The 25,839-nt window shown below is 39.2% G+C and overlaps 1 protein-coding gene across 1 annotated transcript in view; it reads left to right on the forward strand.

Moving 5' to 3' along the window:
* The window catches only part of slx4ip (SLX4 interacting protein), a 52,685-nt gene that overhangs the window by 17,621 nt on the left and 9,225 nt on the right, over positions 1-25,839 (forward strand). The window contains exons 4-7 of the mRNA XM_014469666.2: positions 324-413; positions 619-745; positions 16,386-16,454; positions 21,625-21,713. Of these exons, the coding sequence (XP_014325152.1) occupies positions 324-413; positions 619-745; positions 16,386-16,454; positions 21,625-21,713 (375 nt within the window). The remainder of the gene's footprint in view (positions 1-323; positions 414-618; positions 746-16,385; positions 16,455-21,624; positions 21,714-25,839) is intronic.

The following is a 25,839-nucleotide window of genomic DNA, read 5'->3' on the forward strand; positions in this document are numbered from 1 at the left end:
TTTGCATTTAACAAGCATCTTTCTGCAATCTCTTGTGGCTGGAGGCAAGAGCTCTATTGCAAAATAGTTTTGTGTTGTGAGATGGAAAATATCAGGAAACAGACAGGGTCATATCTTTTTTTTTGTGTGTAAAGAGATCGGTAAAGATAGCTAGACTGCAAAATGAGAGTGAGGGGAATGATGCTGTGAGTGGCCTGAGGCTTGTGTTTGAGGACACGGGAGGTCGTTGTGGTTTGCCGTGCTGTCAGTCACTTACACTCTGATTTCCTTTGTTCCCTGTGTGCTCAACAACCTGTGACTATTTTTCTCTCTTTGTATAACAGTGTGGGAACTTTGCTGTGCTGGTGGATCTACATGTTTTGCCCCTGGGGAGCCCCGAGTCCACCAGCTGGTTTACCACAGACCAAGTTGAGGTACAAACCAAGCAAGTAAATAAGTTAAAAAAAACAAAAAAAAACAGGTATTTTTTCTCCTTCAGGCATTTGCACAGTTTCTGTACTTACCTGTCATGTAGAACTTCCTCTTTTCTGCTTTGTGACTCCTGTCGTAATTATGTCTAAATTCAAACCTTTCCTAGCAGCTTCCTACATTTACATGGCAAACTTCTGCCATTTGCAGGAGGTTGCATCCCTTGTTCGCGAACCAGTGGACCAGAGGGTTAAGCAATATGAAGAGGTTCTGCATGTTAGAAGACGAGCTAAACAGAAGAAGGAGTTGGTCCCTGCTTCGGCCTTCTTTGTGAGAGGTAATCCAGAGTGATGCACCGATCAGAATCTTTCTGGCCGATACTGATTTCTCGGTTTCTTACAGGTGTGTTAATTTTTGCACCAATGCATATTTCTCTTACCTTAAACAAAGTACTTTGTGTTGAGAGATGCATTTGTCTTTTGAATAGGGGCTGAGTCCATTAAATGAATGGGGCTGGTTCTCGAATTTGGGTTTTCAGTTCACTGATCAGATCCGAACTAAGGAAAATCCGCCTAATCTAATCGCCTGCATCTTTTTCCTCATTCCTCCAAAATAAAGTCATCTTTGCCTTCCTTCATTTTTGTCTTAGGTGTGTCTTCCGTCAACTGCGAGGTTATTGATTTATTTTGACTGTTAACGGAAACCATTACTCCATTAAATCATGATGCCGAAATGATTATCATGAGCAGGATGGGAAAGGAATCACGAAACCGTCAAAACCATCTTTTATGTTCATTTTTTTTCCGAGGTGTGTGGGTGTAAAGACAACACAACCAGTCGGGACACGGCAGAGTCCTACACCCAGGGCGTGACCCGTGGAGGCGAGCGCTGATATGAGATTTTTTATATTGTGTTGCGCTGTTTGGCTTGGCATGTCTTCCATGTTTGTTCATACAAGATCTGTTAAAGCAGTAAGCATTGTTTTCTCTCCTGTTGGTGGGACATTTGTGGACTCTTTCTGCCCATGCTTGTATTTGAGTGGAAAATGAATCAAAAACAGCCGCTATTGCCTGCACAGTCATTGAGCATGATCAACAAATTATGCAGATATGCGAGTCAGTTGAGGTCATTTATTCTTTTTTTTCTTTCTTTTTTAAATGTGTGCACATTCCCTCAGCGACGTGCAGACTTGACTTTGAAGCACCAACTAAGGCTAGCATTTAAGGAACCTCCAGCTGCGCGTTGTAAGACAGACGCATTTGTTACAGGTAGCGTTTAAGCACTGTTAAACTGGGCTCACTCAGCGGTGCAGCACTGTGGGAGTGGGATTACAGGGCAGTCAATCTCATAAAGTTTCTCCTCTGGCTACATCTCTGCCTCTCACGCATACACATGCACCATGCCTTGCAAAGATGTTCCTCTTGAACTTTTCTGCATTTCTTTTTGTTACAACCACAAACCTCAATGTATTTTATTGGGATTTTATGTGATAGACTAACACAAAGTAGGGCATGATTATGAAGCGGAAAGAAATTTCAAAACATACTTCTAATCTGATAACGGCTGCATAGAAACTCATATGACCGTTACTTTAATAACCCTACATAAAATCCAGTGTAACTGAGGTAACAACTTGTTAGCGGAGTAAATAGAATCCAAATGTGTAACCTAAGCTAAGAATGAACGCATCTGTTCTGTCAGGGCCGCCTTATTTTGTTAGAGAACGTTTTTCTGAGAAGCAAACGAGAGATACAGTGTTCTTTGAGCGATGGCTGGCAGAAAGCTATAATAGGTCTAATCTAAACTTTGTCACAAGCCAGGTGTGGGTGACACAGCAAACATGAAGAAAAAGGTCAGATGAGACAAAACGGGAACTGTTTTACATGCAAAGCACTGCACACTATGGTAAAACTTTAATCCTTAAAATAAACACATATCAAAGGCCATCATGCTGTGGGAATGTGACTTTTTTTCTTTTCTTTCAGCAGGTACATGAAAAGCTGGTAAGAGTTTATGAAAAGGTGGGTGGAACTAAATACAGGTAAATCCTGGGAACAAAACTTGTTAGAGGTGTCAAAAGACTTGAGACTGAAGCAAAGGTTCACCTTCCAGCTGCAGTGAAACAGTTTTGATTGGTGGATATTCATCTGTTAAAATGGCCGAGTCAAAGTAAAATCTGAATTTATTTGAGAACGTGTGGCAAGAGTGAAAAAACATAAATTACCGTTTACCCATGTTCTTCATCCAATCTGAGGATAGGGCAATTTTTCAGTCAGACATACCTTAAAAGACTTGCAGCTCTGACTCACAAGGGATAGCATAAATGCATGCCCACCTTTTCAGATTTTTTGTTGTAAAAAAAAAAAAAAGACATAAAAAATGTGGAAAACTTAGCCTTTTCCTTCCACTTCGCAATTATGGAGACCTGTCACCTGCTTTTCTTGTTCATGTTTACTTACATGCGGATCACGAGTGGAGGAAGTCAGAGGAGCGACTGTGTTGCAGAGTTTATATCCTCCCCCTGGGCTAGGTGTGAACAGGCTGCCAGTGTACGGTTACTGAAATGCCTGACTCGTATTCCCAGTGACAGACGGAGGAGAGACAGAAATCTGTAATGATGAAGATCACAGACTGAAGCCCCATTTGACACAGATACACCCCACTGCATGAACAAGGGAACCATCGCTATTTCACCAGTTAAATATGCATGTGAAAATTATTAAGCTCCCTACAGATTTGCCAAAATGAAGGTAGCCAGTGGAACATAACGCCATACTCAACCCCCCTCCTCCTTAAGTATTAAATACAGAGCCTGTCTGTTCTATTAGCAGATAATATACTAACCTGACATCAAACTATCCGGAGGCAATGACTGAAACTGAAGTTCTGTTATTTTACAGTGGAGTTGTATCAGAAGGAGGCGCTTATGTGCCTTAACATGTTCACACGTCCTGTATGTCGTTGCATTAGGAAGAAAGTGTCAGGTGCTGATGTCTAGCCTGAGAATAGGCCAGAGGAGCTGCGGTGGTGATTGTGGGTCCTGTGTGAGGCAGCGTTTGAATCAGTGCCAGTGTGAAATCACAGGGGCAGTATAAACAGGGTAGCAGCCTCAGCTGTTGGCACTACAAATGAGCCATCAACAGCTTAAAGCATTCCAAAGTGCTTCAGAGCAAACGTTTGTATCAGTGTTTTCTCTGTGGATGATTGGATTAACATATACACTGCCTTGCATAGCTGTTTGTAAATCTTAAACTTTTCCACATCACAACTGCAAACTGCTATGTATTTTATTGGGTTTTTATAAAATAAATGTGAAAGTTAAATATTTCAGTATTTTGTAAAAAATAGAAAAGTGTGGCGTGCATTTGACTTCATTCCTTCTGAGTCAATATTTAGAGCCACGTATTGCTTCAAGTATTGTAGGGTATGCATCTACTAACTTTGCTCACCTACATACTGAAGTTCTTTGCAAAACACAGACTGGACAGAGAGCATGTGTAAATTTAATTCAGTTCAAAAATACTTTATTAATCCCAAAGGGAAAGTAAATATTGTCACTCATCACCCAAGAATCTTGAAAGTTGTTGTGGAAGGAGGTGCTTTGGGTAGGAATGATCTCCAGTAGCAATCAGCTTCCAATTAATCTGATTTGGTTTTCATATCAATTCTGACCAACTTCCCCATCCCTGCTGAAGAAAAGCATGCTCACAGCATGATGCTGCCACCAGTCTCAGTGAGGATGCAGGGAGACGTGCCATATACTATTTCAACTGATCAGAGGAATTTATTCCACGTTTGCTGTTAAACAGTAATTCTCATGGCATTTAGATGGAGTTAGGCAATTTCTGAATGCAGTTATACTACATTTCATTTAGTGACATCAAAGTATATTACATCAAAGTATATGAAAAAAAAGCATGTCACAATTTTTCAGATTTTGTATTTGTAAAAACAGTTGAATACCTTGTATCATTTCCCCTCAATTTATCATGCACTACTTTGAGTTGATCCATCACATAAAATTCAAACAAAACACATTGAGGTTTGTGGTAATTTTACAAAATTAAGACTCTGTACCTAAACTATTTTGTGCCATAATAATTTAAGGGCTTTTTTGTGCGTTATCAGATCTTAAAAGGAGATTTCTTCCATACTTTTTCTCCCAGCTACTGTAATTGAGACTTGATAAATAACTTCTACTGATGTGATTTATTTGTGCCTTCAGAGAGATAAACAGAAGGAAGTTTTCCCACCAAACATTTTGGCTCCTGGACATCTAGATCGGACATGTTGGGCTTTAGTAGCCCAGGGAAGAGGAACTTGGGAGAGACCTCATGCATTCTCCCTGGTAGACTGTGCTCAACACACCCACATTTCTCAGTGTAATTACAGATCGAAATGAGTGGATAATAGGTCCTCTGCTCTTTGAGGAAGGCATTTTTGTCATTCAGGAAGATATTTGAGTAAAAGCAGCTTGTGGTTGTGCTCTATGACAAAAAGTTTCACAGTTCTCTGCAGGAGTTTTGTTTTCTGCAGAGTGTTCTTGTTTATGCAAGGCATCTAAGAGGTGGTGTGTGATTAAGTACCTTTCCTTTTTGTTTTATCCAACACATTAGTGTTTTAGTCTGATTCAGGCTTATTTTAAGTAATGCAATATTGATTCCGTATTTTACCGTGGGTCGAGTGTAAACCGAGAGGTTCAATTTTACACGGATTTAGTTAAATGGCCATTTCAGACCGCCAGAGTACATTACCAGATGTCCGCTGAAGTCGCCACATTGATCTTTTCTGTGTGCAGCACAGCTCAGGTAAAGTGAATTGCTGTATTTTAGAGTCTAGTCTCCTGTCAGGTTGGAGAGGCTGTGGCAAGCTGGTACCTATGGCGCGTCTGCGCACAGGACATAGCTGGGTCCTTACTCCTCTCCCTGCACAGGTGCCAGGGCTTAGGGGGAGGGAACACCTGCCAGCCTGTTTCCCCATGGCCACGGCAGGCTGGAGAGGCATTTTCCCAGGCTCCCCAGATGAATGGTCACTAATAGCCGTGGGAGAGGGCTTTGCGAGTCCTGCACAGTGTACCACAGACTCCTCTTGGCAGGCCTATGAAGGGGGCTTAAGGCGGCCTGGCCGAGGCCGTTGCATGGAAAGCGCAAGTGTTGCTGGATGTCTTTACTTTAGGAAAAATGTGTTTATGTAGGAGCATCTCTCTTCTGCTAAAGAATGTGGAGGATGTCTGAGCACTACATGGGAGGTGGTTTGTTTTACGTGGTTATAGCTTTAATTTTGTTTGGCTTATTTAAAACCTATCGCCCCCAAGATGGAACAGTTGATCTAGTCTGGAGAAACATCTCAGTCAAAGTGACATTTTCTCTGCTCTGAATGCACAGAAATACCATCCCGTGTGATTTAGTATAAGTTTAATATCTGCCAATCCTTCACTAGGAGATTTAACAGCACTTCTGTTTAGATTTATCCCAAAATAAGTGCCTCATAAATAATTGGGTAGCGACAGCCTCCATAAACTTGACTTCCTCTCAGCGCTGCTTCATCTATGACCACATATGCGAGCGGGCTCCTATGTGGGGGCCGGCTCTGTAAATAGAGAGGCATGCCTGTGGCAGAGTTACCTGCCCCTGCTCCGTTACTGGGCGTGAGGCGGGCCGGGATTAGGACGAGAGGAAAATGGAGACCTGTAACTAGAACAAAGGCATTCCAAGGCCCAGGCTGGAAATGGATCCTGATCAGAGTAGCCATCCCATCCAGCCTGCCCCTCTCCCTGCTTGCTCTCCCTCCTTTGGCCCCTCGGTGGGTAACCCCCTTCCCCCTGGTGCTTGTGGTGTTGCTGTGGCTCTTTAAATCCTCCATGTAAGCCTCTGGCCTTACTAGGCAGAAACACACAGGACAATCTGACTCCATTGCTAACTCTAATCCATATTATTACACTAAGAGGCTAAGTATGGACCAGTGTGAGATTCTCTTAGTATGCTTACACTGAGTAAAAATAACATATTTCACAGTCTGAACATAATTAACATAATGCAGTTGTTTTTATTTAAAATGGGAAAGCAATTAAGACGGTATGATTATCTTAATACATGGACTTCAGCAGAAATTTATAATAAAAACACCCACTAAAATTTTGTGGTAATTTAAAGTTAACAGGCATATATTATCCATTTTTTTTGCTGTTCTGTTTTTTATAGTACAAGACCAGCAAAATAAGCTGATATTAGCTTCTTAATTAGACTATTTGCTCTGGCAGCTAGCCTGCAGTCTGCTGCTTTACTGATAGGCTGTACACAGCTTAAATTCTGTAGTTCTAATGTAGCATTTATTCAGTTCGAAAGATGGGTGCTGTTCCTTTGTCCATCATGACTATCTGTGAGGATTTTGCTTTTCTCATCAAATTTCTTAACTCATTTTTGTTGTTTACACAGTATTACGTACTAGCTCGATTCTAGAGCTGATTTGGATTTTATGTAGCCCATTAGAAAAATGCTGAAAGAGATTTTTTTATTTTTTTAAGAGGTAAAATGCTTTTCTTGGTGGGTAGCTGCACTACCCTCCGTACAGCCAGACCTTCCCCTCCCCCAGAAACTTTGGCACCTTCTATGGGATCTAAGTAAAAGCTTTTTTAACAATTTACAGGGACCCTCAGTGCTCTGCATACCTTCATACCTGTCACCAGCCCATGACTAAAAGATATGGAGACACGTTTTATATAAACAGCAACAAAAATCTTTGTATGCATCATCCATTCTCTCTCCATCTCTGTGCTCCTCAGTCCTCTTCTTGTCATCTCTTTCTCACTTTCCCTTCTACTTTTCTACAGGGTCAGCTGGAGTCTTTTAGGACATAACCACAAGCTCCACCATAGCTGTCACACCACACTCTTTTTTTCCCATATAATTAGGGCCTAAGCCTGAGCCTGAGCATGGATCACATTCATGTGACTGTTCCCCTTTACCACAATCTGGTCTGGGAGACGGCACACACTCTGTTGAACCCGAGCCTGACCAGAATGCCCTGTTTCAAGAATTACTGAAATGCTGGAGAGGACGCCACTGTTGATGGGCTGTGCTCTAAAAAAACGAGCACGAGATGTCTTCCTGTTGGTGTTTCATTTTAGTCATTTAATGTCTGTTATCATAATGTTTTCAACCTTATGAACCTTCCCTTTCTTTATCTTCATGTCCTTTACTTCATTATTGCATGTTTATGTACAAATTAGCATTTTTAATGATGATCAATTTAGCAGAGATAGTATCCAGTGCGACTTCATTCTGTTTTTTTAAAGGCCGGTGCAGTACATAACTTAAATCCGCTAAGTGCTCCACATTTACACCACCAAACCAAAGGATTTAAAATGTCCTCCTCCTTCTGATTGCTCTAAAGCATAAATGGTGGCCACATTTTGCAAGATTTGTGGCCTTTTAGGCTGCTTGAGGTATAATTATGATTGAGTATTTCGTATTGTGAATGCATTTCCCTCGTTAGATTATCTTCCCGTGTGTACAATATATATATATATATATAAAAACAACATCTTTTCGCTTGATAATTGTTCTGCACTCCAGAATGCTCCCCACCACTTTAGTCACATGCTGGATTATGGGTTGGCCTGAGCTACCATGCTGCGGCGTATTTTGTAACTGCGATCAAGGGGTCACCCAAATGTTAAATTGAACACTCATGCGCAAATATTGTTTCAGGTGGACGTTGCGCAGGACGATAAGGCGCAGCACTCCGCCACGGCCGTAGTTACAGTTGCACAGAGAGAGTGATGTCCTTCCAGGAAAGCCCCCCCTTTGCTCATGGGTAACTTCCTCAGGCTCTCTCTTCCCTCACCACTCCACTCCACTGCCTCTCACTCTAAGCCCCCCCCCAAACTCTCCACCCACACTCGAGGACAGGGGGAGGGAGTGCAACATCAAAGCAGAGATGTCAAAAAAGCAGGATTCTCAGGCGCTGGTGTCTGACTGTCCTGCTGATTGTACTCCTGTTCACAAAGAGTTTGCTGCATTTCTACGGACAATAGAAATGTGGACAGTGCGAAAGTCAATAAAGGAACAAACATAAGAACTGAAGATATCCTGATGGGATGTGATGTCTATTTAGCATGACTGTTGGTTCTTTCTTTATTTTTAATCATTATCTGATCAAATAATGTAAATGTATTTAATAGTGTCTGTAAAGAATACTTTATCCAGTCCACTTTCTGTAAACTCTCCCTTTTTGTCTGTTTTTAGCATTTGAGGTACAAATCTAGCTAATCCGAGAAATCAGAAGTCATTGATGGATGCTGCTGTAACGCAGGCTTCTAACACAGTCTGTAAAAGTCTAGAATTTGGTTTAGATATTTGAGATCTGGATAAATCCTGGAAAAAGTTAGTTAGAAATATTTCTGTGTTTTATTTCCTAGCAGATGGTTTAAAACATCCATCCATCCATTCATCCATCCAAAGCTAGTTCATTCTGCCAACCAACCAACTGTCCGTCATATTTTTTGGTTCTATATCTTAAGCCAGACAACTGTAGAAATTTCTTTTATGTCAATGTCAAATTTGTTTTTAAAAACAACAGCAGTTGACCTATGTGCGTCACATTTTACACCAACCGTCATAACATAAAACAAAGAACAAAACAATAAAAATAAAATTCAGAGAACAGCAAATGAAACACAAATTGAGTAAAAATACAAATTCATCAATCTGTGTGAACTTTGACCTAAAAAAATGTTTAGGAACCCAAAACTGTGACAATAACAAAAACATTCACATTCCTATCTCTGTATAGAAACTTATTTAGAACCTACCAAAAAATTTGAAACATAGAAATTTCTTTGACATTAAGAATGAAAAATTCTGGATGATGTCAAGTGTTGCTTTATTTCACGTCTGAGATTATTGAAGTGATTTTGAAGCTTTACTGTTTTGCACAAACAAAATAGTTGTGGTGATTATGATAATGCAAAGCTGGGATCTGCTTTGAAAATCCTCTACTTCAAAGTTGAATCTTTTATGGATTCTTGTACTACTCACAAAAGCACTGGCGGCCAGGAATGCAGATGATGAGAAGAAGTCCTCAGTGTTTTCTAGGGCCTTTTTAATGATCTCTTCAGGATATGACTGAAGTTAATGAAGTCTGTCCCACTGGAGCCTACCTTTGACCCCGAACTGAGAGGTTCTCACTCTGGTCTTTTCCATTTTGCTGTCCTTGTTGCTGTGGATAGCTTTCAGTTTGTTGATGTTTCTTTCCCCTCATTGTTTTCCCAGGAAGGAGTGAAAGCTGCAGTGTGTGTATGCCTGTGTGTGTGTAGTCAGTACAGTAATCTTGCCTTGGCAGCAACCCAATGGAGTCTAGGTTTTACGTTTTATTCTTTTCGTTGTCCTGTGGTTCATTACAAGATGGCAGAATCCTCTTCAGACGAGCGGTTCCAATATTATCTACCACATTTCGGAAAACATGGCGTGCCGACTTGTTTACGGTTTGGACGGACCTGTCATAATACTGCTGTGTATTGGATTTCAAAACAATTAAGCAAGAAGATCTTTGCTATAATGAATTACAAATGAAACCTTTTAAAATGTCTGTTCTGCAGATCTGGGTATTGCAACATTGTGGGCTGCAGTTGCCGCAAAAAGGAGCCACTCGTTCCCAGAGGAGGCACCAGCAAGCTGTTTGTGAGAGAAAAGCATGTATGCAAGCTTAGCACGAGAGAGCCCAGGCAAAGAGCCAAGAGCAACTCTGTGCTTTGCAGGATGTTATAAAAGTTGGAGCAACAGCTGATGTCTAAGGCCATGGTGGTGCACTGGTTCCCAACTCTGTGCTCAGACATCCCTGTCAAATTTGTCCTGGGAATTGGCAGACTCAACCTACCATGGAAAAGCAGTGAGAACAGTTGTAAAGCAAGACATGCGGCTAAAATGTCTAGCAGCCTGAATCAGAGCCTCTGAAATCATAAGAGCCATGAATAAGGAATGAAAGATGCTTAGGTCCTGGCCCCACGGATCCAGAATGAGCATAGAAAACAAAACAGAGATATGGATCTGCATTCCTCTCCGGGTAGATATCCAGAACAAGTGATATATGACCGCTGCCTTGCTATTTAAGGAGAAACGGCATATCAGATTTTTCCCCAATAAAGGATTGCTGCTATTAACTACAAACATGCTCAACATACTCATGGAGAGCTCTAATGTTATTTCCCCTTTTGATTAATAACAGTCTACTTAAGGAATGGTGACTTGTCTATTATTATTAGATTGTGTTGTTTAATAAGCTAAAAAGAGAAAAGCTCTTCAAGTCAATGTAGCTAAATAAGGCAGTATTATGGTAGCATTTTCTTAGTATACAATTCATTTCTAAGGTTTTGTTTGTCATGACAAAGCAGATTTGTTTAAATCATCTGGTTCAAAACATCATGTTAATGAAATGAAATGACATCAGAGTTATCTAGGACTTTATTAAGAAACTCAGTCGAGTTACAAGGAAATCATTTATTCCCATTCACACACTGATGGTGGCAAACTACTGGATTGTAGCCATGGCTGCCCTGGGGCAGTCTGACAGAAGCAAGGCTGCCACATAGGCAAGGTCGGTGAAGTATCTTGCCTAAAGACACAACGGCAGAGATGGACAGAGTGGGGGCCTGAGCCGGCAACCTACCGATTACAGGTTAAACTCCTACTGCTGTTGTATTGAGTTTCAGAAGTGTTGCTGATGTCCCAAGCAACACTGAGGACCTCAGCAACACTTCTAACAGGAAAAGGTCAAATCATGACCTTTCCACAGCTGGTGTGAGATGTGCTTTTCTTTTTAGCTAATGCTACAGCTTACAGCCAACAACTCTTCACTGTTGCAGAAGTCTTGTGGTTTTTTCAGATGCAACTTTTGAAACCAAATGATTGCGTTTTAGATACTTTTGCTCTGCTTCATAACATGCTTAAATCCATCCAGTTGTCTTATCAGTCATCTTCTGTTTAAAAGAAGGATAGATTCTTTTAAATGATAGTGAACCCCAGCCTATTTGTGAATTTTTCTTTGGAACTTGACTCATAAAACTGGTCTATTCACAGATTTTTTTTCCATAGTGCATGTCTATAATGTTTAATGAAAAAGACAGCTTGGGAACCACAAAAACGCTAGGCTCAATGCTACTTGACACGCTATTGACTAGCATTTGCAAAGCAGCCAATCTGGCGGTGGCATTCATTCTGACTGACCGTACCGCAAAAAGTGAAGATAAGTAAGACTCTAGATGTTCGCATTTGTAGTAGTGCTAAGACACTTTGCACTGTCTGCATTAATGCATATTAAGGTATATTTGGTGTGGGTAGTTTGTTGTTTTTAGAAATGGTCTCAAGCATTTGCAGATTTCAGCTATTCGTAAGTGACTGTGGCTGTTAATCCTCTGCAAATACCAGAGGGTACGCTGTAGATGGAGATTTAGAAATGTATATGTTTTATAAATTGTAACTTTTATGCCGCTTACAGTTTATCAAGAAAGTAGGAACTAGATCTGCTAACGACATCCATTTCAGCTGTGCCCTAGGTGGTGTATATTTCAGCTGTTTATGTTACCACAGCACTTTCAAAAAAGGATTGTAAACCGCAACAAGTGGAGCTACTTTGATGAAATACAAACCGTCTTAAGAACAAATTAAAATTTTCTGCTCTCTATGCACATGACACCCATACTGGATGGCATTTGTGAGAAATCTCCAAATACAAATTAACACTACAAGGGGAACTAAGGTAGATTTCAGCAATTTTAACCTTATAGTACAAATGCACCAACATGCTGACCAAACCCAGCAAAGTCTCAGATGTCGATCATTTAGAAATCCACAGAGAATTTGGCTGTTGATGGCATTTAAATCTTTTTCCTTCTTTCAGTAATTATCTCCTATTTGTATGCTACCAGATTTGTAACATCAGCTTTCATCTGTGGAAAAGTGGTAACTAAGGGAAGACGAGACACAGTTAGTTATTTGGAGTAACTGTAAGTTTTTTAAAATTAATGAGAGGATTTAAACTATTTAAAAGGAAAATGTTTGCTCTATGACATAAATAAATACATGTACAGTGTTCGTTTAGACTGAAAGAGAGCGTCACTTTGAACAGATAACAGGAAGGCTTAACTGAGTGCAGCAAAGTTGCTCAGTTTGATCCTTTTAACTGTAGGGGGGCTTAAAAATTTCATTACATATTATAGTCATTACAATGAATGAGGGACAAGGACAAGATCAAGCAAATGTTTATAAACATATGCTAAGCTTTAAGGAGTTGAAGTGCTTGGGAAGAGACATATGATAAATTATTGTATTTTAACAGGGATGTCATGGCAATAGCCTGTCCACACTCTAATACAGTTTTAATTTATAACCTGCCAAGCATTACATTTTAGCTACAGCTCTGCCAAAACAACTAAAACTGAGACCAGTTGCATTGCAAGCCTGGAAGAAAAACACTATATAAAATAAATCATAACTCATGTCTGCGGCTAAAACCCAGCAGGCATTAATAAATACAAATATTCTATCAAAACACAGAACCCAGCATTTGACTTCATGTAATCTCTGCTGCTCATTATAACAGAAAAGACTGAATTTAAAACAGGATGAAATACACCAAAACATTTAGAAGTGCAATTTGATTCCAATTCAGGTTGTGATACACACCCAATACTACAAAGTTGTGCCTTAGATTGTAAGTGCTGCAATTACACAGACTGATTCTGGGTGATAAAACGGTTTGTAAAAGACTCCTGTAAATCCCCAACTTTTCTTCAGCAAACACAGTAATTTGGCTGCTTGCCATGCTTCAGAGCAGGGGATTGTAACCCAATGCTGCTAATGCTGGAGCATTTAGTGTGTTTTTTTCACTGAATAAATAATTTTATCTCTCAGACATTAGTCAGGCCTGGATTACATGGCTAATCTAATTTAAGAAATGACTGAATAACGAGGATTATGATTACAAACCTGGGAAAAGAGGATGTTTTTGTCTCACCATGAACTCCATGACAAGAACAAATTGAGTCTTACCCTTTGTAAGATGAGTAAAAAGCTTTAAAAATGATCTTTTTATTACAATAACATTGTTTTACACCGATAATCTTTCCATTAAGAACATTTATTTAGTGAGAAAGAAATTCTATGTTGAGGAACAAAATCACCCCTAGCACAATTATTGATAACTGTCACAATCCACTTAAAATTTAAATCATCCACTTATTTACGTACCGTAAATTATTTTTATTCAAATGTTATTTTAAGTTAATCAGAGTTTCTAGTAACTTTTAGTAATCTATGGCTTTGTTTTTCCTTGGTGTATAAATGACAAGACACAGAGGCATTTTCTTTTAGCCACTGGTCACTTTAACAACCGAGAAATAAATAAAATACTGGGTGAACGAGAACCAAGTTAATATTGCCATCATGTAATGAGCAGGCAGTGTTGGTGATTTTTAAATCACCAACACTCACGGTTGGGGTCGCAAAATAATAAAAAATAAAATAACCATAGTTGCTATTCTCATGCTAGGGAAAAGTTGATGACAAATGACGCATTTCCTTCTCTCCTCTCTTTGTTTTGCATCATCATAACAATTTTCGCAAGACCGTCCCTGAGCTCTCTAATCTGGATCGCTAAGCTCTGTATCAGATGAATACATGGAGGATAATTAAATCCTGTTCCACATGGCCAAATATTTTATAGGATAGAGGAGTTTTAAGGCATAGCACTTGAAATACTGTATGGTAATGTCTGTAATTACATTTTTGCATGCATTCATATTGGACTGACAACTGAGATTGAGTATACATTGTTCTAGAAAGGTTAAACAGCAGGGGGGCAATTATTGTGCCATGACGGATTTTATTAAAGATTATTTCTCGGTGGAAGTTTCTCAAACTAAAGATAGAAATGCATCTTCTGCATCTTCACTACTACAAAACTGCTGGCATCTGTGTAGTGGTTTATGTAATTGATGTCATAGAGAGTATATAAATTAAATTTGCGATTTCTTTAGTTTTCTGCAGTGTCACTAACAAAGAGATCAGAACTGATTCCTTTTATAAAGTTAAGCCTGTGGCAGTTTTGTGGCTCCGCAAGCTGCTCATCATTGTTGAAAACCAGCTTCTTTTTACAAAAAGCCTATTAAATGGTGTGAATTGTTCCATGAGCCACAGAGAAATGTCCACAACTTCCTCTTTGGATTTGTTTCTGAGCCAGAGGGGTTTGTATTGTCTGCTGTTTGTGTCAGACACCCATACACACTCAGTGTGTGGGGGCATACTTGTCTCAACTGTAAGCCAACATTGGGAGGAGACTTTCCCTAAATAATTCCAGGTTTTTAAAAGAAATGTATGGATGTTTGTCTGTGTTGTTGCCAAAGGGCAAAACAAAAAATACAAAAGCAAAAATAAGAAAACCCCAGCTCTCTACTTTTAAAATGTCAGTTTTCAAAAACGAAACAGTCTTGTTTTGGGCTTGATGCAAGTCATAGTGCATATTTGACATTATCCAGGGACTTTTTGAAAGAGCCTGGAGTCCAAAAGGTCAGGATTTTCTCAAACTACGGAGGACATGTAATCCTTTAACTGAAGGCAAAATACCAAAACCCTCCCCCTAATGCTGTAGTTTGAAAATAAAGACACAAAATCAGAAGTGAACTAGTGACAAAGTTAAGGACAGTTTAGTATATCAGGGAGTAAAGAGGTGCAGAGGGTACCGGGAGGGTGTCAAAGGCCAAGCAACCTCCGTCAGCTTCCCAGCATTGAGAAGCAAAGAACAACTGAATTGCATGTCAGCTAAATCTTTGCTTTTAGTCAACAAATTCCTGCTAGATTAGGCAACAGGCCACAGTTTCTGCCCAGTGCATCTTAAACACTGTGACAAACATTCCAGAGCGGAGACTCGACACATGACTTTTCTGTTTCTTCTAAACTTAAATGCTATTACAATGAAGAATAAAAAAAAAAAAACCTTTTCAGTGCCTTGCAAAAGTATTCACACCACTATAAGTTTTGCACGTTGTCACATTACAGTCACAAATGTCAGAAAATAGCACATATTTGTGAAGTGAAGTCATCTTTTCCTGCCAAAAGCTCATTTTTTCTGGAATGGCTACTGAGTGAGTGTATATTCTCAAGCCATGTTACAAATTTAGGCCCCGTTTACACGCAGCCGGCTTTCAGTGAAACCAAATCATGTTTGTTGCAATCTAGCCACTCATTTACACAACTCCCGTGACCAAAGTCTCACATGGACATCCCTAATGTGCAGTGACAGTTTTGATTCTATGTAGTCCATAGTTCAAAACTTGTCAACAACAGCTGTCTTGACCTATGGATTTCTCCCACATGAGCTATGGACTTCAACTCCTCTAGCATTACTAGGCACCTCTTGACACTTTTTTAATGTCAAGGTTTGCCTACTCTGCCAGTTGAGGTGGAAAGCTATGTTTTGGTTGCTTTGCAATTGTGCCAAACCCCCATTTTATTTTCAGATGCTGAATTGAACAGAACTCTGGGAGATATTTGGGGTTTGGATTATTTTTTTATAACATAACAGTGCTTAAAAGACTCCCCAACTTCTTTAACAAACCCCTCAGGCTTCATTGAATAGCTGTGTTTATGCTGAGATTGAATTACAGTTTGCTGATCCAGGTTTTATGTTGGTGTATCAGGAAAGTTGAACTGAATAAAACTGGACGGTGCCCTTTGAAAACCATGTTTTTTTTCCTTTCACTTTACAATTGTTTACTACTTTGTTTTGTTCTGTCACATAAAGTCCCAATAAAAAACTTTGGGTTTGTGGTTGTAACTTAAAATGCATAGGCAATGCAGATCTATTAATTAACCTATTTTCTTATTGTTTAGAAAATATTTATGCACAGTGAACTTCTTCTGAACATAAACTCCTCCACGTACACTCCTGCTGAAATAAATATTGTCTCTCTTTGCCTCTCTTAGGGGGAAACTTCAACCTTGTGGCAAATTTCCTGAGGCGGCACTCCTATCTCAGATGTGTTGTCGAGCAGGGTATGTGACCTACATGTTTTTATGGATCCCTGTCCCATTTGAAAGAATCAGAAATGGATTGTCTCAAAGGCTCATTTTCAGCCAAATTTCCCACAGAAAGAGCAAGTCATCTGCAGCTCTCGTGTTGATTTTTCTCCCCCCCACTTGTTTTTATGTCTTGTCCCTACCTGCTTAGGGTGCTGTTGAGAACAGGCAGCCGTTAAAATAGCCCCCTTGAGAGGCTACAAGGAGTAGGAGAGAGAGAGGAACTGTGCGACTGTCTATGGAGGGCAGTGGGAATCTATCTTCACGGCCCATATAGTGCTTGTGACCCTTGGTCACCTTTTCATGGGACCAACATGGTTCTCTTCCTGTCAGTAAAGTTAATATCTGCTCCCACAGGACGGAGGCCTGGATGTTGGGGCAACGGTGACCTGCTGCAGAGTAAAATGACGGGTTCTTTCAGTAGGTCCGTCACAGATCAAATTAGGCCTGGTCCTCTGGGGTCAAAGGTCGTGAAACTTAGTCTGCTGAGTTCACTACGGCCTACACATGTGGTTAGCTAACGTCAAAACATGTAATTAGTTTTAAATTGCATTTGTAAGAAGTTCTTATTATAATTACATTCTGAAAGTTTGATAACAGTTGAAAGATGTTCATTCCAATAAGCAGGTATTTCTGGGAAGTTTTAAGTTCTTCTGCCTAAAATGATTTTGAGAATTTTTTGAAATAATGTAGTTTTTTTTTTACAGCGTTTAATTGTGCTTTAATTAATTCCAGTTTAACAATGGAAGAGCACGAAAAATAACACCAAAATGGTCAAATAAGATTTTGTTTTTTCACATTTTTTTATGGCTCATCTCGTTTCTTCTTAAATTATGATCTTACCTATATTTGTATATAAAGTCCCCTCACCTATACGTCTCCACAAATATCTTCAACACTAGGGCTCAGCACTGCCCCCTGTCAGTGCGGCCCGGTACTTTCTGCATCACCTTGCGTATTTTCACTTTGCATGTATGGCCGATCAGTCTAAACACGTCACTTACATTCATTAAATACATAAGACAGACTGTCTTGTGTATTTAAGATGCTATACGTGGATTACTCACGTGTAGCGCTTGAGTAATCCAAGATGTATATTAGTGATATTAAGAGAGATAGCAATGGACATGCCTCAGCTGCTTGCATAAGTGCCTCCAGTGGTGAGGCACAGCAGGGCATAAATTTCAACATTTAAAAATTTTGAAATAATACACAAAAAAGTGCCTCCCTGACTGGATGCCACTGCTAGATGCTCCTCATTATTTCATTGAATTTTTCCACTGCACCAGAACCCCTAGCATGTCATCATGCTACCACCACCAAGCCAGATAGTTGGCGCAGAGTTCTTAAGTTTGGAAGCTTCATCCTCACTAATCCAAAGATACTTTCTGGTTTTGTGGCTAACTAGCTCAGTGTTTTTGTATTTATGTATGAAATCTTCTCCAGGATGCATTTGACTTGCTCAGTTGGGAGTTGCAAATTCAAGTCAATCATAAAGGTATCTCTTTAGGAGCGGGAGGCTTATTTCTTGTTTGGCATTCTGCCTGTCAGTGTTGAAGTAAAAGTGGTTTCTCTGTGGGTATTGGTGTGCCAGCAGTTTCCTGTTCATAGGAGGCCTGCACTTGGGTGGTTGCTGTCTTTTTTTTTTTTTGAACATCAAAACTAATTTCCTTTGTTTAGAGGTCAACAGTTTAGGTCGGATAATTAAAACTTGGATGGAACAGGGTGTTCCAAAAAGACAATTACCCCAAAAACACATCAAAACTCATTTTGGAATCAAGAGATCAAGTTTCTTGAATGTGTTTCCCAAACCCCGAACCTCAGTTCTGTTTAAAATGTGTTGTGTTTTCAAAAGTGGCAAACCTTTTCTGCCATGACTAACGATCATTCAACAGGAATGAACCCAGAAGCTTGATGATGGCTGCAAGTGTATGAGAGTGGTGCAATAATCATCCAGACGGGATGTATTGATATATTTGAATCTGCATTACATTGTAATGTAATGTGAATGTGGACTAGAAAAATCCACAATCAATTTGTACTTATTTTTGTTCTTATTCTCGTTTTATATTTCAGCTCACTGTATAAAAAATGGATACTTCAAATACATCGTTAAGGCCCAACAATTCAGTCCATTCAAGTGTCTTCATGTTTTTCCCTTCTTTTTAAATATATATATATAATTTATTAAGTAATCTATAGTGCATTTTAAGTGTTCTGTTCTCTTACTGGAAATGGTGTCAAATCTAAGGCAGATTTTGATAATTAGGTTTCAAGTTTAAGGCAAAGAAACAATACTGCAAAGCAGCAATGTTTCAGATCTTCCAGCCGGACATGAAACCCAGTTGTAGTTATTGTTTTCTGATTAAAACCATAAAGCAGCATGAACTAGAAAGAAATGCAAACTTCCCTATGAATTTGTGTACAATTAGTGCACCATTAATAAAGCTGCACACATATCACAAACATATCTTCATGAAGAATTTATTGTAATCTATATTGTCATTGCAACATTGTCAATGTTAAATAGTTTTAAACTATGAAAACCCATGCAAGGCCACAATCATTTTTTACCTGAAAATCTGCTGGTACAAACCTTGTACAAGATCTCAACCTACTTTTAAGACTGAATCGCCAAAAACCTTGAAAACCTTTAGAGAATAATAAAAGATTCATCAGATCTCCTGGTGAAGTTGTTTTGAGAACCGCAGATGCATCTTCTGCTTATTTGGGTAACTTGTTTTAGTGTAGAATATGTTTGAGCCGCTTTGATTGAAACAAGTCTAAACTTTGAATTCTTGAAGTCGCCTGAAAGTTGTACTCAGCGAAAATGGGTCACACTCTCTTCGAAAATGTTTGCTGTACCCCTCCAGGGGGTCTTTTTGTGGGCTCCAGTGTCCCCCACATGAATGTAGGCTGACAGGAAAGGGGGACGGAGAGGGGGGAAGACATGCGGCAAACGTCGCCGGGTCCTGGAATCGAACCCGCAACGGCCGCGTCAAGGACCCAAGGCCTCCAAACATGGGTCGCACCATGCCCTACGCCACCACCGCACGCCCTTGCTGTACTTATTAATCCTAGTTTAAAGGGGCAGTGTTATGTACCTTCAGTTAAAAAATGTTATATATATAAAACGTGACTTTGCAATTTAACGCCTTATTATTGGCGTCTGTTTCTTTAAGAAGCTCCTACTTTTCCGACACTCTGTCTTCAGTATGTCATGACATGGTTCTCCTCCATGATGACATTTGCAACTGTTCTTAGGAGAAGTAGTTTCTATGATGAGCTCAGCAGATGTGCTGTTAGTTCTACCAGCTGTTTGCTAATTGCTGCTGCTGCTGCTAGTCTGAAGGTGCTGATTGGGGGGCTGTGGTGGAGGGGAGCTCTGCTATGTAGAAGCTCAGAGGAGCTTTGTGGAAAAGGTGAAACTTGGAGAGCCAACGTTTAGGCACCCTGAACGGTTGCCACCAGAGATTAAAGGCATCTCAAAAATATGAGCAAGAATTAAAGCAACATAAGAATTAAAGCAACACTCCAGGTATGTTTTGATAAAGGGATAACATTATAACATGATATAAAGCTCCTAAAAGTCGACTTTACATAAAACCCCCCCTTTAATGAATTGTGTACGCAAAGGTCTCCCTTTCATTAAAAATTGCTGTATTTTATTTAACCTTGTACCCTATTTTAAGAAGATTATAATTTCCATCCATCATCTTTACCCGGTTGTTAATGCAGTGTTCTATGTGGGCTGGTTGCTATTTTCAGCAGTCATTGGGCAAGAGGTGGGATACTCCTAGGACAGGGTCCAGGGACTTTGTGTGTCCCTGTCCATCAGGGACACACACAACACGCACACACACACCTTTGTGTGACCAATTAACCTAAGCCGGAGAACCCATGTATTCACAAGGAGAACACGCCAACTTTTACTAAGATCTTACACTAAAAAGAAGAAACAAAAAACACTGCAGGTTCACACATAATCATTCTGAGAGCTGCAGAATGATTATGTGCAGGTCGGGCTTTGGACACCCTGTCCTAAGGCAACATCTTCTAAATGGTCTTGAATGGCTGCAGTGCATGTTGCTCATGAACGATAGAATATTAAAATGAGTTATACTATCTACAGACTGTGTTGAAGTCTCTTACTCTACTTTTTTTAGAAGTTTGTAAACCGGATCTCCTGATCTCCTCAGTCTTCAAAAATCTTACTGAACAATAGGACTGCATGATATCACTCTTCACTTTTCTCTTCCCCATCATCGCAGTGGATCCATCGTCCTCCATGAGCGTTCTCATATTTGTTACAAAGGTGTATTTCGGGTGAGGACATAAAAGGTGATGAGACCTTCTCTCTTGCTTAATGTATTGTTTCCAAGGAGATTGGACGAACCGAATATAAAAACTAAGCAAATGCCGCATCTATTCAGTGTTTGCTATTGCGACCAACGCTGCCTGACTTGGAAAGAAGATTTCGGACTCGTTTTATTAGTGCTTTCAGTTCTTGCCAGAAATTGTCACAAAGTTTTTTGCAGTAGTTGCGTAGACGTCTAATATTACACATACACATAGTACATGTAAGTAATACTTCTCCTCCTCCACACATGAGGAAAATCATTGAAGAGGATTTAGAAACGGAGCTTATGAGCTATGTAGCCCTCAATTAAAAGGTTACAGACAAAATTAATCAAACTGGAAAGTTAGAGATTTATTCCCTTTATTTTTAAAAATCCTTTCTTGTGTTGGTTTTTCATTAACTTGCCATCATCAAAATTGTTTACTTGAAGGAAGAGTCTAGCTTAGGTTTTACATTCATCTGTTTTTCTTTGATTTATATTAAAAAAAAAATTATATGGCGCCACATAAAACAAAATTAGTTTTTGAAGTGGACATATTTCCTTTTGAAATCAGTTTAACTGTAGGTTTACTCCAAAACCCAGAGCTAATGTAAAAATGTAAACTATTTCTATGTTGTTTACTCAGCTCATAAAGTTCTGGATATATTTAAGCTCCCATTGTGTGATGAATAGTTTGTAGATGTTAATTCAAGCTTTCACCACAATTCCTCCTGTCTGACATGGACTGATAATTAGAGGTAAGCCCACATTATTAAGATGTGTGCTGTTTCCCTGCCTGCTTTCAGATTTGCGTTTGTTTCCTGAGCGATATGTCGTGTGTGTGAGCTGCCCAGAAGATGCCTCGGTGCACCATGGAAACCCGAGCCTGGCCGCGGTGAGTGCTGTTTATACTCCTCTATTTCCCCTTCCAGTTGCTTGGCAAAAAGTTCAGCATTGGTCTGTGTGTTATTATAGAGTTTCATTGCCAAATTGTGCTCTCCCTTTATGCATAGTGGTCTGCTTTACTACAGGACAAGGGGTTTGAACTCTGTTGGAGCATCTTGTAGACCTAGAAAAGAAAATACAAAGAGATTTGTGTCAAAATGTTCAGGGTCGCCTTTTTTGAGATCAAGTCTAACCTACCACGATCAAACATGAAACATTAATTATATTTTTATAGTTTTATATTGCTAAAAGAGAGATTTGTCAAATTGTAACTAGCTAATTGCAAAGCTTTTCTACACTTCTAAGTTCATTTTGGCATTAAAGTCAGCCCTGATTGTTTCAGGAATTTCACATTTTGTCACTCTACAACCACAAATGTTAATGTTTTGGGGAGCATTATAAAGTATAGATCAAAACAAAGTAGTACGTAATTGTGAATTGAAATGAATCTCTCTTTGTTTCTAAAGCTTTTATTAATAAAAATCTAAAAAAAGTGCAGCGTGTTTGTGTTTCATCCTCGTCATGCTACCAGTAAAGCCGTAAGTTTTTATTGGCAGTTTCCAATTGCCCATCCTGTCTTTCCAGAGTATCCCAGATTAGATGAAGACGGTCTGTTTAAGTTTTGCCAGTGATTCTCAATTGGTTTAAGGTCTGGACTTTGACTGGACCCATTTACAAACTGAAATGGTTTGGTCTAAATTTACCAATATTCAGTTTTCTGGGTTTTTTAGCCCCTGGCAGATTTTCTGTCTGTATTTAACCACATCCATCCCATCATCTATGCTGAGGAAAACATTCCCATTGCATAATGCTGCCATTACTATGGCTCACTGTAGGATTGGTGTCCTGTACATAGCTTGTGGCAAAATTCATATAGGACTTTCTGTGGCTTTTATCTTGCCAATCTACCATAAAAGCCAGATCTGTGGAGTGCTAAACTACTTGTGGTTCAGTGATTATTTTCAGATCCTCCAGAGTCACTATGACATTTTTCTTCCTTGCCTGTTTAAATGCTTGGCTCGTCAGTTTAGAAGGATAACCATGCTTTGGTTGGTTCACAGTTAAGCCAAACTCTTTCCTTTTTCAGTGGAGGAAGAGAACAGAGCTCAGTAAGATGTCCAAACTTTGGAATTTGGTTTTATAAATTGAGGTCTTCACAAAACAGCCACGGCCACTGTTTACCTGTTGGGTGACGTATAAAGCCTGTTGTTTACCTGGGAGTTAAAGGGTCCATATACAAATTTCTTTAAAAATCTGAAAACCATTTATAAATTTATTTTGTGTTGATCTGTCATATAAAATCATATTAAAGGCGTTTGTGGTTGTGACACAATATGCATAATTTTAAGGGGTGTGAATACTTTTGTAAAGCACTTTAACTTGGGTGGATTAAAACAAGTAAACTGTCTTCATCATTAGTGTTTTAACAGAGAACTATTACATTTATTTTGCAGTCTAAATGCTGTTTTTCCTTTTTAATATAATCTACTGTCCTATGGTCAGTGTATATTTGATCCTGAAAGCCCCCCTGAGTATTTTGGGAATTGGCAGTGAAGCCTCTCACCTTGGCACAGACATCGCACCGCCTTCCCATCCCATGATAAGTGGCCTGCTGTTTTTCTGTGAGAGATTTTTATTTAGATTTTTTTTTTAAATACCTCAGCCTTTTCCGCAGCTCGACTTCCAATGAAAGCAGCGATTGTAATATTTTTGTCAAGCTGCATAGTCGTCGACGAAGAGTTCAGATTGTGTAACCAATTTTCCAGTTCAAGGAGGCATTGCTGTCGATTGCGTTTCTCTGCTCAGGATGTGGTACACTGGGATCATACAGTACAAGCAGAGGGAATTGGAGGGTGGGAGTTTTGTGGTGGGGCTCTCACTAGCTCAGCCGTGTTTGTGAGGGGAAAGATACCAGACAGAGAGGCACAAGGATTTTCACATGACAAAAGGAATCTTTTGTTCACTTCCTCTTGCTCTACTCTTAACTTGAAATGCACGTCAAATATCAGAATTCTCATGTAAACTATAATAATGTTGCTGTCTAAGATGAATGTGGTCTTTGGAGCTTCTTTCAGACTTGATCTTGCTTTTGAAGGTTTGTAATTCCACAATACTTGACAGCATTTGCATGCGAGACTTCAAAAAAAAAAAAACTTTTCTGCTTTTTACTTTTATTTTACCACATTTGCGTGTTTAAAGAAGTTTCAGGTTTGTCAGGATTCAGTTTGTGTGACTTGCAGAAGAAAAACTGTAACCACAGTGGAAATGTAGACAAATGAGAGCATTTTATAAGGTCAGAGGAGCTGAGTTGTGAAGGAACTGAGGTAACATCATGGCATCCATCGCGGATCCCATTCATGTAGGATTACTGTGCACTCCCATCCTCTTCTGGGACAAAGTAGCAATTTTGTTTTTTCCTGGCTGTGAGTCTGTCGAGACAAATTTAATAACTTCCATTTGACAAGACCAAAATACTAGACTTTGTTAAAATTTTTGTCTGTTAAATGCATCAAGTTGGGACTTTCAGCATATTGTTTTATTTCACAATTTACTTCATTGAAGTTTCTTAGGTGTTCTATGCAAAAAGGCATTAAATTCTGTTTCTCCCCACATGCATCGGTCACAAGTTTCCAACTTCTGTTTTGTTCAGCAACCTTTGGATGCATCCCTGCTCCAACGCACCTGAATCAAAATTTTTAATTACTTCCTTGGCATGCCAACAAGTTTTGCGAAGACCTGGTCACTTGATTCAAGTGTGTAGGAGGGCCGGGATTCTTCCAAGGGTTGTAGGACAGTAGCACTCCAGGACTGCAGTTGCAGACGGGCATAAATTGAAATATGAAGCGGAACTACAGTATAAATAAGACATGACTGAATAAAAGCAATCAACGCTAAACTATGATACCAGATGTGCTACACAGAGGAATCCAGTAAATTAAATAAACATATTTGACATTCTCCCTATTTTACTGAAGGTACACAATATATTGAATTGCATTTGATGAGATATAATAGTTGAAGTGTTGCGCGTTGAAGCTGTGCATCTCTATTACGTACCTGGCCAGAGGAATGTACTTCACTTTCCTATGATTAGGCCTGTCACAGTAAAACCTTTTGCTGGACGATAAATTGTCCCAGAGCTTATTGCGATAAACGATAACATCGTTGTATTGAGAACATTTTCAAGTAAAAATAATAGTAATAATGGTATAAAAATGCAACAACACATTCTCGAAGATCAATAAACTTTAAATTCTGTTGAACATTTAAACACTGGAGCTGGAAGACATTTTGATTATCCAAAATAAATGTAGAAAACAACAGAAACAACAAATATAATAAATTGCGACGTCTCTATAAACAAAATTATCTTTCGAAAAAAAAGGATAGTTGAGACCAAAACACCAGATTGGAGACTTTTATCAGTCAGTTTTTGGTAAAAAGAGAGAAAAAATGGATAAACAGAAGATAAAATAAAAGATAAAATAAACAATTTTCAAGCAAATGAAAATTGAGTTTCTTTCAATTTGGTTAATTGATTTATTGTTTATTGTGACAGACCTACCTATGCTGCCTTCGTTGCATGTAAGTATTTAGTGATTGAGTTGGGGGCATTACTTAATAAAAAAGAAAAGAAGATTAGGATTGAAACATTATCTAACCTTAAACTTTGAAGAAAGAAATTATAAGTCCACCAAATAGTCAATAATCATACCCAAAAGCACAAATCAACTTAACTTCATTTGAGTCAGTATGAATAAATGTCATTTCATCCAGTTTAAAGTGTGGACATAATTGTTTCATTGTTTCATAAATAAAATTTAGATGTTGTTCTTGCAGACATCAGATTGTTTTAAACCAATGGCCATAGTGACGTTTTAGTTGGTGAGAAACTTTCATCTTCCCCTCTTGGACATCTGACTTCAGGTCTCCTCCCTGTTTATTTTTCCAACTTGGAACTGGAAAATGTTTTTATTTCACTCATGCAGCACAAAAGGATACGACAAAACAGCCGAATAAGTACTTATCCAGTTTTAGTACTGCTTTAAAGTATCTCAGTATAACAGTACTTGGAA

The sequence above is a fragment of the Xiphophorus maculatus genome, chromosome 22 (assembly GCF_002775205.1).
Source record: "Xiphophorus maculatus strain JP 163 A chromosome 22, X_maculatus-5.0-male, whole genome shotgun sequence".
Classification (NCBI taxonomy): Eukaryota; Metazoa; Chordata; class Actinopteri; order Cyprinodontiformes; family Poeciliidae; genus Xiphophorus; species Xiphophorus maculatus.